The sequence below is a fragment of the Geotrypetes seraphini genome, chromosome 2 (genome assembly GCF_902459505.1).
Source record: "Geotrypetes seraphini chromosome 2, aGeoSer1.1, whole genome shotgun sequence".
NCBI classification, from domain to species: Eukaryota; Metazoa; Chordata; class Amphibia; order Gymnophiona; family Dermophiidae; genus Geotrypetes; species Geotrypetes seraphini.
The window spans coordinates 303772427-303789990 of NC_047085.1; the positions used below are offsets into that span (position 1 = coordinate 303772427).

The 17564-nt window shown below is 46.5% G+C and overlaps 1 protein-coding gene across 3 annotated transcripts in view; it reads left to right on the plus strand.

Moving 5' to 3' along the window:
• Window positions 1-1827: 1827 nt before the first annotated feature.
• SH3BP1 (SH3 domain binding protein 1) overlaps window positions 1828-17564 on the plus strand; it is a 157612-nt gene continuing 141875 nt past the window's right edge. For 2 of the 3 annotated variants that reach the window (XM_033929913.1, XM_033929914.1), the window contains exon 1: window positions 1828-1920. In XM_033929913.1, coding sequence (XP_033785804.1) covers window positions 1865-1920 — 56 coding nt within the window. In that variant the 5' untranslated portion in view covers window positions 1828-1864. The remainder of the gene's footprint in view (window positions 1921-17564) is intronic. The other variant, XM_033929915.1, reaches the window with a different exon arrangement.

Sequence of the window (17564 nt, forward strand, 5' to 3'; positions counted from 1 at the left end):
TACTTCAGATTTGCCCCTTCTTAAGGTGTCCCCACTGATCCCACTTGTCTGTCCCTTGCCCCCTCCCTCCTTTGTTCTAACACTGTTCCCTGTCTGTCACGAGCACACTTGAATTCTAGAGAAGCCAAGTTACCTATTTCCAGGCTGGAGATTTTCAGACAATCCTGCATTTGTGACCACCCCATACTGGTGCCATTACAGGGCTTGTAGTACCGATTTCAACAGCCAGGATCAAGCCCTACAAATCCCACACCATTCTGGAATGCAAGTTCTAACCCAGGATTAGCCAAAAAGTCTTCAACCTGGAACTGGATAACTTTGCATCTATAGAATTCTGTCATAGTTTTGGGTACTTCTATATTTTACTTGTAGTAGGCCTGGCCAATTCTCCATAATTAGGTAAGTCTCCTGTTTTAGGAGTGCAATGCCCTCTCTCATACACATAACCGGAAACTCCTGTGCAAGGCAACGAAACTGATGACCCAGCACTCTCTCTCCACAATGGCAAAGCAATCAGGTTGAAACCCTTGCCTGTCCCTCCCCCAGCCAATCTCAGCAGAACTTACTCCCTTCCCATGTCAAAGCTGCAGGACCACCAGAGGCCAGCCAGAAGGTGGGGTGGGGCGGGGCAGGGCAGAGAATCTCTCACTTGAAAACTGATCCCCTTTACATTTGGCAGCCCTTTAGTAGGCTATATGCCAACTTTTCTAAAATCACTGTGGGTGCTACACACAATAGAAATTGCCCCTTTCTGGCCACAGTCAATGAACTTGCTCAATATTGGGGGTGCTCGAGCACAGAGCTGGCTCCTATGGTAGGTTATTCAGGTAAGCCCACCTTCCAGCTGTCAGAATGAACTAATCGTGCCTGGAGTGAGAAGATAATAATAACAATAATAATTTTATTCTTATATACTGCCAAAGCCATGATAGTTCGAGACAGTTTACAACAAGAGGTGTTGGATAATCAGCGAAGTGGTCACCATACAAAGTCATCGAATGCAAGCTTACAGAATGGAAGAAGTGAAAAACTATAAAATTCTTAAGATAGCTGGTTGTGCATTCTGTATTGCAAGATGAAATGTAATTTATTTAAAAACCATTTATAATCTGCCTTCTAAGCCGAAGACATAATCGCATAACCTTATGTTCTTATAACCTACCAGGAAAGCAAAGATATGAAGGTAATACATTAAAAAACCCAAACTGGGATTCTTCTGAGCCCACCTAGTGTTAACTTTTTTTCTATGAAAACGTGACTTTCCTTACTGTATTTATTTATTCAATTTTCTATACCGTTCTCCCAGGAGAGCTCAGAACGGTTTACATGGGTTTATTCAGATACTCAAGCATCCCCCCCCCCCTGTCCCGGTGGGCTCACAATCTATCTAATGCACCTGGGGCCATGAGGGGATGAAGTGACTTTTACCCAGGGTCACAAGGCGCAGCAGTGGGTTTGAACCCACAACCCCAGGGTGCTTTAACCACTGCGCCACACTCTCCCCTGCCTGACACGAAAGTTGAACGTTTCGATCGCCTATAGGCGCGGTAGGCCACCTACACCATTTTGCGCATTTGTGTAGTTCCATTTCCTTCGTGCGAGTTTTCACGTCACGTGCCTGTGGTTGCATTGGTAGCGCTAATAATTCCCCTTCACTGCGAGTTTATTTTTAACCGCGCGCTGCTAACAGGAACAGAGAGAGCCAGCACATGAACACTCCTACCTGCTGTGCGTACAGAGGAGGAGGCTGGGCGGAGGAGCTCGTTACGCGCAGAAACGACGGGGCCGCTTTCTCCCGCCTCGCTTTCGGGGAGTTTTGCATTTTTTTTTCCCCTCTGCCCCGAAATTAAACGCACACGCAAAAATGATGAAACGGCAGCTGAACCGCATGTTGCAACTGGCCAACCACAACGCGGGCAGGTAAGACAGAGGAGCGCCGTGGGTTTAAAAAAAACAAACTTCTGGGAAGTTCTCGAGGGGCGGGGGCTGGACTGAGAAAGACAACCGGGGAGGGGGGGAGTGCAAGTGGCACATGTCCTTCATGTGAAGGCTGAGCCCTTGACAGAGGGGCTGTGATGGCGACTGCAACCCAGTCTGTGCACATAGGAAGAACTGCTGGGGGTAGTTTTTCTGCTTTAAGCTCTTTTCCTAAACTTGGTCATGTCGAGCATTTTCCTCCTCACCTTCAGTCAGTCGGGGCAGATTTCACTCTTGCCAGGAGGCAGGTGATTTGTGCCACAAATTGCCTGGCCTTTGTTCCCAACTTCTTGTCATCTCACGTTACACAACTTTCTGTAGTGGAGCGCGGATGTAATGCTCTGTCCTTGATAAAGCCACATACTTGATACAAAGGGGCATGGACAGTTCAGAGTCTCTGGCAGGGAACTGAGCATGGAGTGATAGTCTAGTAGGAAGCAGAAATGGCACATCCAGCCTGCCCAGAAAGGTGTTTATTTTATTTATTCAATTTTCTATACCTTTCTCCCAGGGGAGCTCAGAATGGTTTACATGAATTTGTTCAGGTACTCAAGCATGTTTCCCTGTCTGTCTTATCTAATGTACCTGGGGCAATGTGGGGATTAAGTGACTTGCCCAGGGTCACAAGGAGCAGCATGGGTTTGAACCCACAACCTCAGGGTGCTGAGGCTGTAGCTTTAACCACTGCACCAAACTCTCCTTAGGATACTACCTAGGGGCTCCCCACTATGCACCAACTGGAATAGCTAGCTGTGTCATTACTTGAATGTGTGCTACCTTGTGAAAAGGCTGATGAGGATGACAGGTGTTTAGTTTTTATGGTGCTTATCTGGAGCCGTAAGAGGTCTAGATTTTTGGTTGCCACCTGGCCCCTTTTGTCCTTGCTGAACAGCTAAATTCTGCTTTCAGTTTCCAGATGAAATGATCTCTTAGCTTTGCAGTCACTTAGAGGGCCTGATGAGGGTCCAGCAGGTCCTTTGTGACTCCTGTTGCTGGCACAGGAACATAGAAGTTGACGGCACATAAAAGCCAAAACGGCCCATCCAGTCTGCCATGCAGATCAACAACCCCCTTGGGCAGAGCCACCATTCTGTAGAACAAGTGATTCCTAAACCTTTTACTATGGTGGAACAGCTAAAATATTTTGTCTTACACCGCAGAACCCTTAATTTATATGTGGATTCTTTAATTTCTTGAAGCACTCAAGTTTGGGAATTGCTGCCTTAGAGAATGTCCCAGTGCTTTGCGAGGATTTTCTTGCTATGAAGGGACCCTTTCAGGTATATATATCTAGCAGATTGCTGAAGGAATAATTTCAAAAGTTTAATCTAGATGTTTCAAATCACCACTACATGTTTGTCCCACTGTACTTACAGGCGATGAATATCAGTGCTGCTGTGTATAAAAGTATTAACTCTGTGGCTTCTCCCTACGCTCTACCCCGAGAACTCCGTTCATCGGATAAGTCCCTCTAGTTGGTACCCGTCTCCTCTACTGCCAACTTGCGAGTCCATCCCTTCTACCTTGCTGCACCATACACCTGGAACAACCTGCCTGACTCTGTGCGTCAGGTTCCCTCTCTGGCGGTATTCAAATCCAGGTGTTTAAGTCCTATCCCTACCAGCCTGTAAACCACCAATATCTATGTTATTCCCTCTACAGTCCCCTATCCTATTCTCATCAGTCTCTTCAAAATCTCTACCTGAGCAATATGCATAGATTCACCTCTGACCTGTGTGTCTGTCTTAATTAGAATGTACAGTGCTGCGTGCATCTGATATCACTATAGAAATAATAAATAGTAGTATTCCTCCCTCAATATTTGCGGGGGTTAGGGGCAGAGCCGGCCTGCGAATATTGAAAATTTGTGAATAACTTTTTGGCCGACTCTGACTTACCTCCCTCCTGCCTTCCCTCCCCCCCCTCACCCCCGGCATCCCGGACCTTACCTGGTGCTCTAGTGGTCTTTCGGGACAGGAGCAATCTTCCTACACTCCTGCCCCGTGAGTTCCCGTAGTCTCTTGAGACTACGACCGGAACTCCCGGCAGCCATTTTGGATGAGTGATCTGCATGGGGCAGGAGCATAGGAAGATCGCTCCTGCCCCGAAAGACCACTAGAGCACCAGGTGAGGTCCGGGAGGGAGGTGGGGGTGATTCTGGTTTTAGGAAATCGCGAATAATCAAAATCGCGAATCCTAAAACCACGAATCGGGAGGGGGAAGTGTAGTAGAAATTCGATATAGAATCACCAAATCTCTGTGCTCATACAAACAGGAATACAAATTTAGGCTCCTGCCAGATGAAATTTCCTCGGCGTAACTATCCAGGGATAGTCAGTGGCAGTAGTGTAACAAGGGTGAAAGGTGCCCGTGGCAGTGGTGCCCCTCCCCCTCTCTCATCTCCACCCCCGATCCCCACTGCTGCGCGCTTGCCCCCCCTTCCCCCGTACCTCTAGGTGTTCACCGCCACAAGCAACAAGAAATTCAACGTGCTCCTCACGACCCCGTCAGCTCTCCTTTTAATGTCACTTCCTATTCGTGGTACCCAGAAGTGACATCAGCAGGAGAGACAGTTCAGTAGCAAGGAGCACGTTGAAGTGGTTGCTTGCGGAGGTAAACAACTAGAGGTACGGGGGAATGGAAGGGGGCATGCTCGTGGCGAGGGGAGGAGTGGGAAGAGGCGGGGGCAGAGAGGAGGAGGTGTGCCAGTGCCCCCACCAACAGGATAGTGCTGCTGATTATCCCCTTGAACCCTCAAATACAGTATATGACACCAAAGGTTGTGCGTGCACATCAGTGCACGTAGCCAGTGTATGTATAACTTAATGGATTATGGGCTAGATTCACAAAGGGCACGGATCGGATCCGATCCGTGAGGGATCCGATCAGTGTCTGGGGGGGGCTGATTCGCAAATCACCCTCATGCAAATGAGGGCGATCGGAATCACGCCCCCATCTGACTGTCGGGATCGCTCTCTAGATAGTGTGCGCATGCGTAAGAGCAGCGACTTAAAAAAAAAACTTTACTTTTGTTTTTTTTTTCTTTGCGAGCCCGTTGTTTTAACCCGCTTTAAACCTGTGGGTTAAAACCACGGGCTCGTAGTGCGGGGAAGGGCAGGAGAGATTCGGGGCAAGAGCGGGGTGGCAAGGGAGATTTGGGGCGGGCAGGAGAAGAACGGGAGATTTGGGGCAGGCAGGAGAGAGCAGAGAAGCAGGGCAAAGAGCAGGGCGGCAGAAGGCAGGGCAGTCGGAAAGGACCTCAGCAACTGGTCTTAAGCAGTCGTTTATTTTTGGATTGGCCAGCCCAGTTGGTGTTGCTTTTTTATTTTAGTGAATCACTTCCTGCCTGCATTTGAATGCCGTTTCCCCTCATTTGCATGTGCGGATCAGAGGATGATTGGGACAGAGGTTAGTGAATCAGGTCGGAGGGAAATCGGATCATAAAGGGGTCGCTAAGTGGTCGGAAGTTGATTGGTGGGCTTAGTGAATCTAGCCCTAGTTGTCCTAATGTGTGCCAAGAATTGACAATTAACACCTCATAACTGATGCTAATCGGCACTAATTAAGTTATACGGACAATTCGGAGAGTGTGATTCTTTAAAAAGTATGTACCAGTTTCAGTGCATGAATTTGGAAAGGGTGCTTGGCCAGGGGAAGATTGTGGGCATTCCTAAATGTTATGCGTGTTTGTTATAGAATACGCACTCAAGCGCACACAGGTTATGCACAGGCATTTAGGCCTGGTTTTAGCTGGCCTAAATGGGTGCGCCTAAGTTATGGGATGCACACAGGAGCCAAGCACGATGCTATAAAAGTTACACCCACCTTGTGGAATCGCAGTAAGGAGGAAATTCTACTGACGCCTAAGTTAATGAACAAATGCCATTTAAAATGGCACCTAAATAATATTTGCCCAAATCGGGCCTACTTAGGCCCTTTAGGCTTCTGAACGTCACTAAGGGCATGGCTAGTGCTAGAAGTGGCGTTAGTCTGCCTAAAGTGCCTACGTAGGTGCGATTCATGACGAAGAGAGATGCTGGAAATGTAGGCCCGGAAACCGGGCTTACATTTCTGGTGCCTATCTTTTGCGGAGGCGCAATTCTCTGTAAGGCGCCATCACATATTGACACTTGATCGGTGGCTGCCGATATCGCCACCCTGTAGAGAATCCGGGCCTAAGTGCTGTTCTAGTGGGTGCCATATATTGAATCAGGCCCTGACGAAAGCTGAAACTGGCTATATGGTGGGCAGTCTGGGAACAGAGTCAGTTAGCCAGTTAAGGGCTGAACATTGGTCCTTAATCAGATAAGAGCCATCCATCCACATTTTATTTATTTATTTAGTCATTTATTTAGCCCATCCTCCAAAAGGAGCCCATAACGGGTTATAGGAGTACATTCATAGTATGGGTAAGGCAAATTTTAGTGAGACATACAGACTTTACAGCATTTACAGCATGGACAAAGGGGTTTAGATTACAGTATAGACATAACATACAGACTTAGTGGTCATAGGGTGGTTTAAATTGCAGCATTTTCAGTGCAGATATACTTGGAAGTGAAATACCGTATTTTTCGCTCTATAGGACTCACCTGACCATAAGACGCACCCTAAATTTAGAGTAGGAAAACAAGAAAAAGAAAACCTATTCTGAACCAAATTGTATACTTATAACAGGCTCTGCACCCAGCCCCCTTCCCTCCCTGCCCTCCCAGGCTATGCAGCCAGCCCCTCTCCCTGCCAGGCTCTGCACCCTGCACCTCCTCTGGTGGTGTAGTGGTAGGCCAGGACAAGGTGCAGGGCAGGTCTAAGTGGTAGGCAGTTCCAGTCCCCACCCCCACCCTGTGAGTCTGAATTGATTGCCACAGTTTCAGTGATAAAGGTTGGTGGGGGGTGAAGAACCAAGACAAATGTTGACTGGGTTAAAAAAACCTGTCCCCGTTGCTGTTAATGATAATAGTAATAACAGGAATGAACGAGTCCAACCCCCGAGGTCGGGTAAACTGACAGTAAACCAGCAGCTAGCGCAGGCGCTCCCTCACAATGAGACACCATTTTTAAAGTAAGTGTTCCCTGTAAAGTAGAACTTGATTTTACAGCTGGAGTTGCCCAAACTTTCTACGCAAGTCCAGAAAAGCTAGGTTAACCCGCTCATTCACCGCCTCCAGATCCTGCTGCACGGCCTCTAGAACATCCGGGTACCGCCGAGGCCTGGGCAGGGGCTGAACTGACATGATAGAGCACTCCTCCCGCTCCGCTTCCTTGCCTCCCAGACCTCACCGCCGTTGTCGTCCCCCAGCCCCAGCCTGAGTCGAATCTGGCTCTTCCTTGGCTGCAGCAAGACGAGGCTTCTACCTCCAAGCCTCAGTGGTAGAGTTTTAGCAAGATTCCTTTTAGTATATTAGGTGGTGTTTTGAGATTCCATCTGTCCGGGGGTAGACGTGGGTCTTCACGGAGCTGTGTTTGTAAAGAGGATGGTTTTCACGGCTTTTCTGAATTTCCAAAGACTGTCTAGTGATCTAATGGATGGGGGGATGATGTGCTACATTCTGGGTATGAAATGAGAATATGAGCGTCTTTGGGCTGTCTCAGATGTGAGTGAGCGGCCTGGTGGCAGGACTAGCCGTTTTTCTGTTTGGGATCTCAGTGATCGGTTGGGGACGTAATTTTGAAGTTTTGATGCTATGTAGTTTGGTGTCATTTTGTGGAAAGTCTTGAAAGCTAGTACTAGGCTTTAGAGGCGCATCATTTTTGGATAGACAGCCAGTGCATGGATGTTAGTGCAGGGGTGACATGGTTGCGGAAGGCCAAATTTTTTAGGAGTCAGATTACGGCATTTTGCACACCTTGTAGACGGGAGAGTGTTTTTGCTGGTAGAGCATGTACCTGGACCTTCAGTGCCAGGGCCCAAGGCATGGCCTGCCATTGAATACCTGAGCATAAAGCTGGTGGCAGTGTAATAGTTGCTCACCGCTGCTGGCTGAATATTTGCTCCCTGATGTATTATAATCTGGGTTTGGGGCAGCACAATAAGACGCAAGTGTCTGACTTGTTTCCTATTGCACAAAGCAGCATTAAATCTTCTACTGCTACTTGGGATCTAGCTAGGGACTTGGGTTAGCCACTGTTGGAAACAAGATTCTGGGCTTCATGGTCCTTCGGTCTGCCCCAGTATGGGAATTCTTATGTTCTTAAAGGAATTCCTTTCTTAACTTTTCTATTACTTTATAGTGCTCACTGCTCTTTTATATTCGCAGGAAGAGCGGTATATCAATGTTTAATTAAATCATAAACATATAAGCTAAATACTGTATATACTCAAATATAAGCCGAGATTTTGGGGCAAAAAAAAGGCCCAAAAATGGGGGTCTCTGTTTATATTTGAGTCTACACTAGAGTACTTCGCTAACTAAAAAAAAATAAATCTAAATTTAAACCTACCAGGGGTCTGGATGTGGGGAACGGAGTTGCGAGTCCGGGGCAGGCCCGAAATGCAAGGCAGGCAGCTGATTCCTCCCAGTGGTGGCAATCCATGCTGTTTGCTGGCCATCGGGAGGAGGGGGAGTGAAGAGACAGTGGCACATCTGGATTGCAATGAACCTTGCCTTTGGCCCTGGTGCTGTTCCCACTAAACCGGCTGGCAATGAAGAAACCAGACGCCGCGGGGGCTTTCCCTCTTGCCAAGTCACTTTAGGCTCTGCCGGGCTTGATCCCATCCCTCAAAATCAGGAATTAACCAGAGGGCGGGGGGGAAAGGATCAATACTGGCACAGCCTATAGTGACTTGGCAAGAGGGAAGGCCCCCGTGGAGTCTTGACTTCTTCATTGCCAGCCAGTTTAGCGGGACCAGGACCAAAGGCAGGGTTCATCGCAATCCAGATATGCCACTGACTCCTCCCAACGGCCAGCAAACAGCATGGGTGACCGCTGAGGCCACTGCCCGGAGGAATCAGCTGCCTGTCTCGCATTTTGGGCCTGCCCCAGACCTGCAACTTTGTTCCCCACAGCAGAGCCCCAGGGAGGTACTAGGTAGTGCTGGAAGTGGCAAAGGGTGATGGGAAGAGATCTTGGATGGAGGTGGAGGGAGAGAGATGAGGTGTTGGAGGAAAGAGGAGAGAGGATATGCTGGATGGAGGGGGCAAGACAGTAGATACTGGTTAGAAGAGTGAAAATAAAGGAAAGAGAGAAAGAGAAAATGTTGGAAGGGGGAGAGAGGGAAGAGTTAGCAAAAAAAAAAAACAAAAACCCAAACAAACCTGGAGAATAATAGGATGAGGGAAATGGAAAGCTGTAAATAGAAGCAGTTAGAGATGCAGAAAAATAAATGGAGAAAAACTGAAAGGAAAAGGTTAAAGTCAGAGATGAATGTAGTAGAGGAAGTGAAGGAGAGAAAAGGCAGATAGACAGACTGAAGACCCTGAAAGAAAAATTAAGAAAAGACAGAAGAAAGTAGAAACTGGGATAAACACAAATAAAATAGCCAGACAACAAAGTTAGAAAACTAATTTTTTTTTTAATTTCATGAACAGAAAAGCAGCTTTACTGTAAATTTGCACTGCTTTCTTTTTATATTCCAAAGTGTAGAGTGCTGTTTCTCTTTCTATAGTGTTGAACTGCATATGGCTTCTTGAGGTTTAAGTTTGATTTTTGTCTTCATTTATTTGTTTGTGGTTGCTTATAGTTGCATTTCCCTATGTTGGGGCCTTGTGCATATGTTAGCTTTGGGATATATGCATCACTGATACTTGTATTATGTTTACCTCCCTCTTTTACTAACATGTAGCGCGTGTTTTAGCGGCGGTAACCTCTTTGACACTCATAGAATTCCTACGAGCGTCAGAGTAGTTACTTCCGCTACCGGCGTTAAAATCCACTCAACACATTAGTAAAGGAGGGGGTTAGTGACTTAGGGCTCCTTTTACAAAGGTGCGTTAGGACCTTAATGCGCAGAACATAAGAATTGCCGCTGCTGGGTCAGCCCAGTGGTCCATCGTGCCCAGCGGTCCGCTCACGCGTCGGCCCTCTGGTCAAAGACCAGCGCCCTAACTGAGAATGGCCCTACCTGCGTATGTTCCGGTTCAGCAGGAACTTGTCTAACTTCGTCTTGAATCCCTGGAGGGTGTTTTCCCCTATAACAGACTCCGGAAGAGCGTTCCAGTTTTCCACCACTCTCTGGGTGAAGAAGAACTTCCTTAGGTTTGTACAGAATCTACCCCCTTTCAACTTTAGAGAGTGCCCTCTTGTTCTCCCTACCTTGGAGAGGGTGAACAACCTGTCCTTATCTACCAAGTCTATTCCCTTTTAAGCATGCAGTAATTTTTCGGCTAGAGCACGCTAATCCGGTGCGTGCGCTAAAAACATGAGCGCACTTTTGTAAAATGAGCCTGCCCGAGAATCTCGGAGAGAAGTGGGAGCCAGAAGGCCTTGAGCATGCGTAGATGCTCAAGGCCTAGTTAGGGGAGAGGCACGATCTTCAGGCACCGGCACTTCCTGTGGGTTGGTGCTGCGTGCCGGTGCCACATTGGGGGGTAAGCTTTCAGTTTGGACGGTCGGGGGATGCCAGTTCACGTGGGGGAGGGGCTGGAGTTCGTGAGGGGGGGCGATGCCGGTGCATGGGGGGGAGATATGGAAGTGCACCAGTGGCCTTGGGGGTGGGGGTGGGGTCTTTTGGGGATGTGGTGGGGTGGGATGGAGCAGCGTCGGTGGCTGGGGGGGGGAGGGATGGGAGGGGAACGAATCAAGCGAGTTTCCCTTGCTTTCTAGGGGGAAACTCGCTTTGATATACGAGTAAATTGGTTTACGAGCATGCTTCTGGAATGAATTATGCTCGTAAACCAAAGTTCCACTGTATAGGGTTACAAACTCTCCAACCTAATGCCGGCTCTGCGATGTAAACAAAATAAATAAAGAAGACTTTTCCTCTCTCTTTTAGGTCCTAGTTCACGCCTGCTGTCTAACACCAGCTCTGGCAGGATACACATTTTATTGTAATCACAAAACAAAAAATAAACTTGTTTTAAACCTGGGCATGAGGCCTAAGTGCCAAGAAAAAGACTAGAACAACCTTGAAAGTTAAGTATTTTAGAAGTCAGTTTAAGGTTGTCCTCCACACTTGCTTCATATTTCTTGGTTTGTCACAATCATTGGGCCTAAGATAGCCACAGCCAAGACTATTATTTATTTATTTATTCCATTTGTGCGTCGCACATACCTATACAAGCTCTAGGCGACATTACAGAGAAAGGGGTTAGAAGAGGGTAGGGAGGACTATGGAGGGCAGGAAGGAGTGGAGAGGAGAGAAGCATGTAGAATATTTCATAGAAATTCCTAACTTTACAGATAGCACCATCTATGTAAATGATATCTAAATGAATTAAAGGAATATGTAAAAAGGAATAGAAGGGAGGAACCATTAAACAATAGAATTCAGTTAAAATAAAAACAATAGGGGTAAAAACAATGGAATAAAATTTAAAATAATATATAAACTGGGGGAAAAAAAATCAGATAAGTCTGACAGAAAACCAATTTCCTGAAGCAGCTCTGTTGCCTCAGCATATTTTAAATAATCCTAATGGCAAAAGTCCAGACGGGACAGATATTAGAGCATCTTAATGCAGAAACACCCACTCCCCACACTTCAGACACCCCCCCTCCCCGGTGCAAAAATAAAACAATGAGCTAAGACATGGGTAGCATGTGTCAAATGGGAGCTTACTATAGTTGACTCATTGTAAAAAGCTACATCACAAATATGTACAAATCTAACCCAGGCCCGTACTCACTCCAGCGTCAACTCAGCTGGCCCGCAGATGTTAAAGCAGCCTGCAGAGGATCTCCGGCCAGCTGTAGCGGTCCTCAGCATGCTGCCGTCGGCCTCCGCAGCACATTCCCTGTGCCGCGGTCCCTCCCCTCCTCTGACGTATGAGACCATGGCAGAGGGAACGTACTGCTCAAGCTATGGCAGTCTGCTAGGATCGCTACAGCTGACTGGCGATCCTCTACAGGCTGCTTTAATGTCCGCCGGCGGGCCAGCTTCAGTGCAAAGTGATAATCGTCTGGCAGGCCAAATTTTACTACACCACGGGCCAGAGTTTGACATGTCTGGTATACGGTATGAATAGTGGCTTTCCAGATTGGTCCTGATTCTATAACTGGTGTCTAGGCGCTGTTTGGTGTGGTTATCGATCAATTCATAGGCATTGTTTATGGAATTGTGCCTAGAGGTGCCCTAAGCTTTCTTAGGTGCCAGTAGGCATTACGGGACTGATTCTATAAACAGCTCCTAAATCGACTGGCGCCATAAAAAAATGGTGCCAGCTGCATGTCAGTCACACTTAGGCACCGTTTACAGAATCACGACTAGCAGCGCTTATGTAAAAACGTAGGCACCTGAAATGTATGCCAGGGTTTTAAAGGTCTATATTTCAGGTGCCTAAGATTTTGGAGAATAGCACTTGGCAGCCCATAGAAACACCCACTTAGGCATTAGGTGATGCTAAGCGATAGGCGCCTGTTACACAATTATTATTATTTTTTTTTTTTAGCGCTTTTGAAGCTATTAAGGGTATTTTGCCAATTAAGTTAGGTGTCCTTTATAGAATCAGCCCTTGAATTCTTAGGCACACTGCCATTTAGGACAGAGTTTTCTTGGCTTAAATGAGTGTTGCCTAAGTCATTCAACACCCAAACTCCACTACGAATTTGCCCCTAAACATGTCTGCTTGCCGTTAGGTACCTCGGTGTAGATGCCTACATCGAGGTGGTAGGCACCTACCAGCAAATTTAATTTTTTATTGGTTTTAAATTGGTTTTTAATGGTACTTTCATTATCAGTGCTGATTAAGCCAGAAATTAAATTAGGTGCAACCAGCTAAGCACGCTGATCTAGGTACCTAACTTCCAGCAGGTTTATAGAATCTGGGCCATTGTGTCTATATTATATACTAGTCTTTAAGCCCGTTACATTAACGGGTGCTAGAATAGTTGTGTCTGTCTGTCTGTGTTTCTTTATCTCTCTCTCCTTGGCCGCTGTCTGTATCCTTCTATCTCCCCCCTCCCCCCCGAGCAAAGCTGTCTGCCCCCAGCCCCCACCTCCCCCCAAATGTCTCTCCATGGCCCTCTTCTTTCTCCCCCCCCAGAGCAAAGCTGTCTGTCCCCAGCACACCTCCCCCCAAAGCAGTCCCCTTTCCCTCTCCCGCTGACTCTCTCTCTCTGGCCCCCTTTCTCTGTCTGTCTTTCTGTCCCTCTCTCTGCCCCTGTGTCTTTCTTTCTTTCTGTCTCCCTCCCTCCCGCTGTCTATCTGTCATTTTTCCCCATTTCCCTGTGCAGCAGCATTTCCATCCCACTTCCCTATGCAGCAGCAACAGAATTTCCCTCCTATCCCCCCCCTTTCCTGTGTAGAAGCAGTAACAGCATTTTCCCCCACTCCCCCTTTCCCTTCTCTTCCCTGCTTCATTCGGCCCCTCCCCCTTCTTTTACTGCCATTGTCGATCCGGCCTGCTCCTGATCTTCCCAACGCCGACAAACCTCGGGGCTCCAGCCGCGTAGGCAGCACTTTAAACACGCTGCTTCGCGGCCTTCTACTGGCGATTTCCTCTGCCGCGTCTGTCTCCGATGATGTCATCAGAGACGCAGCAGAGGAAATCGGCAGAGAAGGGCGCGAAGCAGCGTGTTTATAGTGCTGCCTATGCCGCTGGAGCCGGGAGGCGACGGAGAGGGCAGGGGGTGCTAGCGGCCGGCAGCTGCTGCTCCGCAGGTGGAGAGCAGGGAAGGGCGCGCATGCGAACTTGTCTTGCCTCGCGTGAGGCCAGACCGTAAGCCACGCATGCGCACTTCCTATGGGTCGCTACAGCTCACGGAAAACAGACGAACGCATAGGAAGTGCGCATGCGCGGCTTACCGTTTTATTATATTAGATAACATTTACAGAATTTTTTATGGGTTCTCTTAATCTTGTGGCAGCATGTTTTGATACCTGTGGCAGGTGTGGTTTTTGCAGTGTCTTGACGGGTCTCCTATGTATGTCTTTTAAAACTGGACCTATCTTTTGTTCTGAGGATTTAATAAACTGTGATCATGTCCACCTATGGTTCTCTCCTTTGCTTTTGGAAGTTCATTGTTCATCCTTACTTTTGGTTTCTACTAATGAATATTGATGCTTACACGTGTAGTTTATATAGATAACAGGGGCCACTTCTGAAATGCATTCTGGGCAATTCTACAGTATAAATGGATACCTCCACTTAGATGGGGATTGTGACTTTTGGGTGCTGCATTATGGGCACTGCCATATGGACTCCGCCATTTGGGCAGCCGACTTTTGGGTACTCATATGGTAGCATCTAAAGGTCCTTTCCTTACTTTCTTCCCTGTCCTGCACAAAATCTCCAAAGTTTGGAGGGAGAGCAAGGCCTGAATTTGCTCATCACTGTGGGGTCCTTGGTGCAGAATGAAGAGCTGCCTTGAGAAGTGCCTGTCCAGGAGGATGGCTGAAGGCTCTCCCTTGGTCTTTGCAGGTTAGTGTGGGGCAGGGAGGAAAGAAATATGGAAAGTAATTTTAGATGCTGCTGTTTGAGTGACCAAAACTTCTTTTAGGCACCCCGAAGACATGTGGTAGGAGCCTAATCTTTAATGGTATCTGGGGGCCCAGATTCAGATATAAAATACCAGCATAATTTGGAATCGGTTCACCTTACATTTACACATCCACAAGCCACAGAACTGGTTTAACTACAGTCATGCAGATACAGCAGAGACACTTAACTTTCTGTATTTTGTTGATTATGTGCATAAGTGGGAGCTCTGTCCATTGCCCACCCTTGCTCTGTACATGGGTATACGTATACCCCTTTGTATTTACATGCTGTTCTACTTTTTTTATATATACTGTATATATCTAATTCTTTATTGATTTTTAATTCAAATACAAAGTACATAAAAATTTTCAAACAAGTAATTCAATAAACAGCACTTACAAATAATACTTATAGACACCATGACAGAATGGCGCTTAGTTGCCCTGCTTGCAGTTTAATGGATAGGCATATATTTATATGCATAAGTGTTATGTTGAACTCGTATATCTGGCACAAGTCGAGAGTTCTAGGCAGGTTACAAGCACATAATACTACATAAGAGTTCTGTGTAGGGTTAAACATGTTACACAGAGTTATACATATCAACTTGTGCAAACAGTATGGGGCGGGGGTGGGCAATTTTCCCAAAGGCCTACATGAGAAACTGGGACTGTTTTGGAGGACCGGACCAATAGGCTGAACTCAATTCTGCTCCACATTAGTTTAATCTCTTTATAAAAAGCAGTAACTTGTATAGTTTTGATTAGCTGCTACTGATGGATGTTACGATTAGGCTAGGGAAATATGAAACAGGCATAGTAAAAACACCAGCAGTTGTAGTGTGTGTATTATGTTTGATTCCTAATTTGCCATTGATCTCATGCAAGCTGGTCAGGGATAGCCAAAGGGCCAGATGTAGTAGTAATAATAATAATAATAATAAATTTATTCTTTTATACTGCCATTACTAAAAGTTCTAGGCGGTTTACAGCATAAGAAACTGAACTGGAGCACCGGACTGGATGGACCTCGGTCTGATCCGGTGGAGGCGTTTCTTATGTTCTTATGTTATACATTCATAACATGAAAATAAAATCTTACAATAATAGTTAAAAATATGATTACAATCTTAAAAATATCCAACTAAGTAATAAATTTGTCAAACAGAGAAGACTTGACTAATTTTCAAAAAGAACAATAGGACATGGCTTGATGAATACATTCACCAAGCCAAGATTGCAATTTACCTGCCTGAAACGCCAAGGTCCTATCAAAGAAGGTCTTATATCGGACACCATTTAGCTTAGGATAGGCAGATAAGTGAGAACTTCTTATATTCCTTGATGGTCTATATAACTCAAAGTGAGGAAAAAGATAAACTGGAGATACTCCTGATATCAACTTAAAACAAATGCAAGAAAATTTTAATAATACACTTGCTTCTAACGCTAACCAATGCAATAAATGATAATATGGGCTGATGTGGTCATTCTTCAGACCAAAAATCAATTGGACTGCGGTGTTCTGAATTATTCTCAATCTTCTCAAAGTTTTTGGGAAGGATCACAAATAAATGATATTACAATAATCCAGAATAGGTAAGATCAATGTTTGTACCAATAGCATAAAAGACACTGGCTCAAAATATTTTTAATGGTCTGTATAATGCCCAGGTCTGATATAGGGTAATACATCAAAATAACAGCCGATCATTAAGCCTATCTCCATTCCTATTAACTTGTATTAGTCTGTGTTTCCCTGAGGCCTGGCAGGGATTTCTTGAAAAACAGTGTTTTTAGGTTCTTGTGCAAATTTCAATGGGAAGTGAGTTCCACACTAGTTCTAGTGTGCAATTCCCATGCCCAAATTTGGGCACTAGGACTTATGCCTACTGAAACCAGGTGTAATTCCTAGCGCCCAATTTGGGTACGCATCCACGGTATTTAATAACACTGTTAAGAACATAAGAACATAAGCAGTGCCTCCGCCGGGTCAGACCATAGGTCCATCCTGCCCAGCAGTCCGCTCCCGCGGCGGCCCAAACAGTTCACGACCTGTCTAAATCACCAGAAGGGGCCCCCATGCCTCCTTGGTTTCCTAATTGAGTCCTATCTTCCTATCAAAGTCCTAGCCCTCCGGTCTTGCACCTGCACGACCTGGTTGGGTTTCAACATTTATTTTCTGGTTAGCTTTCTCAGTTAGCTTTCTCAGTATCCCACGATCCCTTTATCCCTCAGGAATCCATCCAGTCTCTGTTTGAATCCCTGTACCGTACTCTGCCTGATCACTTCCTCCGGTAGCGCATTCCAAGTGTCCACGACCCTCTGGGTGAAAAAAAACTTCCTTGCATTCGTTTTGAACCTATCTCCCTTCAGTTTCTCCGAATGCCTCCTCGTACCTGTTGTCCCCTTCAGCCTGAAGAATCTGTCCCTATCCACCCTCTCTATGCCCCTCATGATTTTGAAGGTCTCTATCATATCACCCCTGAGCCTCCTTTTTTCCAGAGAGAAGAGCCCCAGCCTATCCAACCTCTCAGCATATGGGTAGTGTTCCAGTCCTCTTACCAGTTTCGTTGCTCTCCTTTGGACTCTCTCAAGTACCTCCATGTCTCTCTTGAGGTACGGCGACCAATATTGAACGCAGTATTCCAGATGCGGACGCACCATCGCTCGATACAGTGGCATGATGACTTCCCGCGTCCTGGTAGTTATGCCCCTCTTTATGATGCCCAGCATCCTGTTGGCTTTTTTTGAGGCCGCTGCGCACTGTGCAGATGGCTTCAGTGATGCATCCACCAGCACACCCAAGTCTCTCTCAAGATTGCTTTCTCCCAACAATGCCCCCCCCAATTTGTAGTTGAACAACGGGTTCTTTTTCCCTATATGCATAACCTTGCATTTTTCCACATTAAAGCGCATTTGCCATTTGTTTGCCCAGTCTTCCAGCTTGTCTATGTCCCTTTGCAGGTCCTCACACTCCTCCCTGGAGCTAACTCTGCCGCACAGTTTG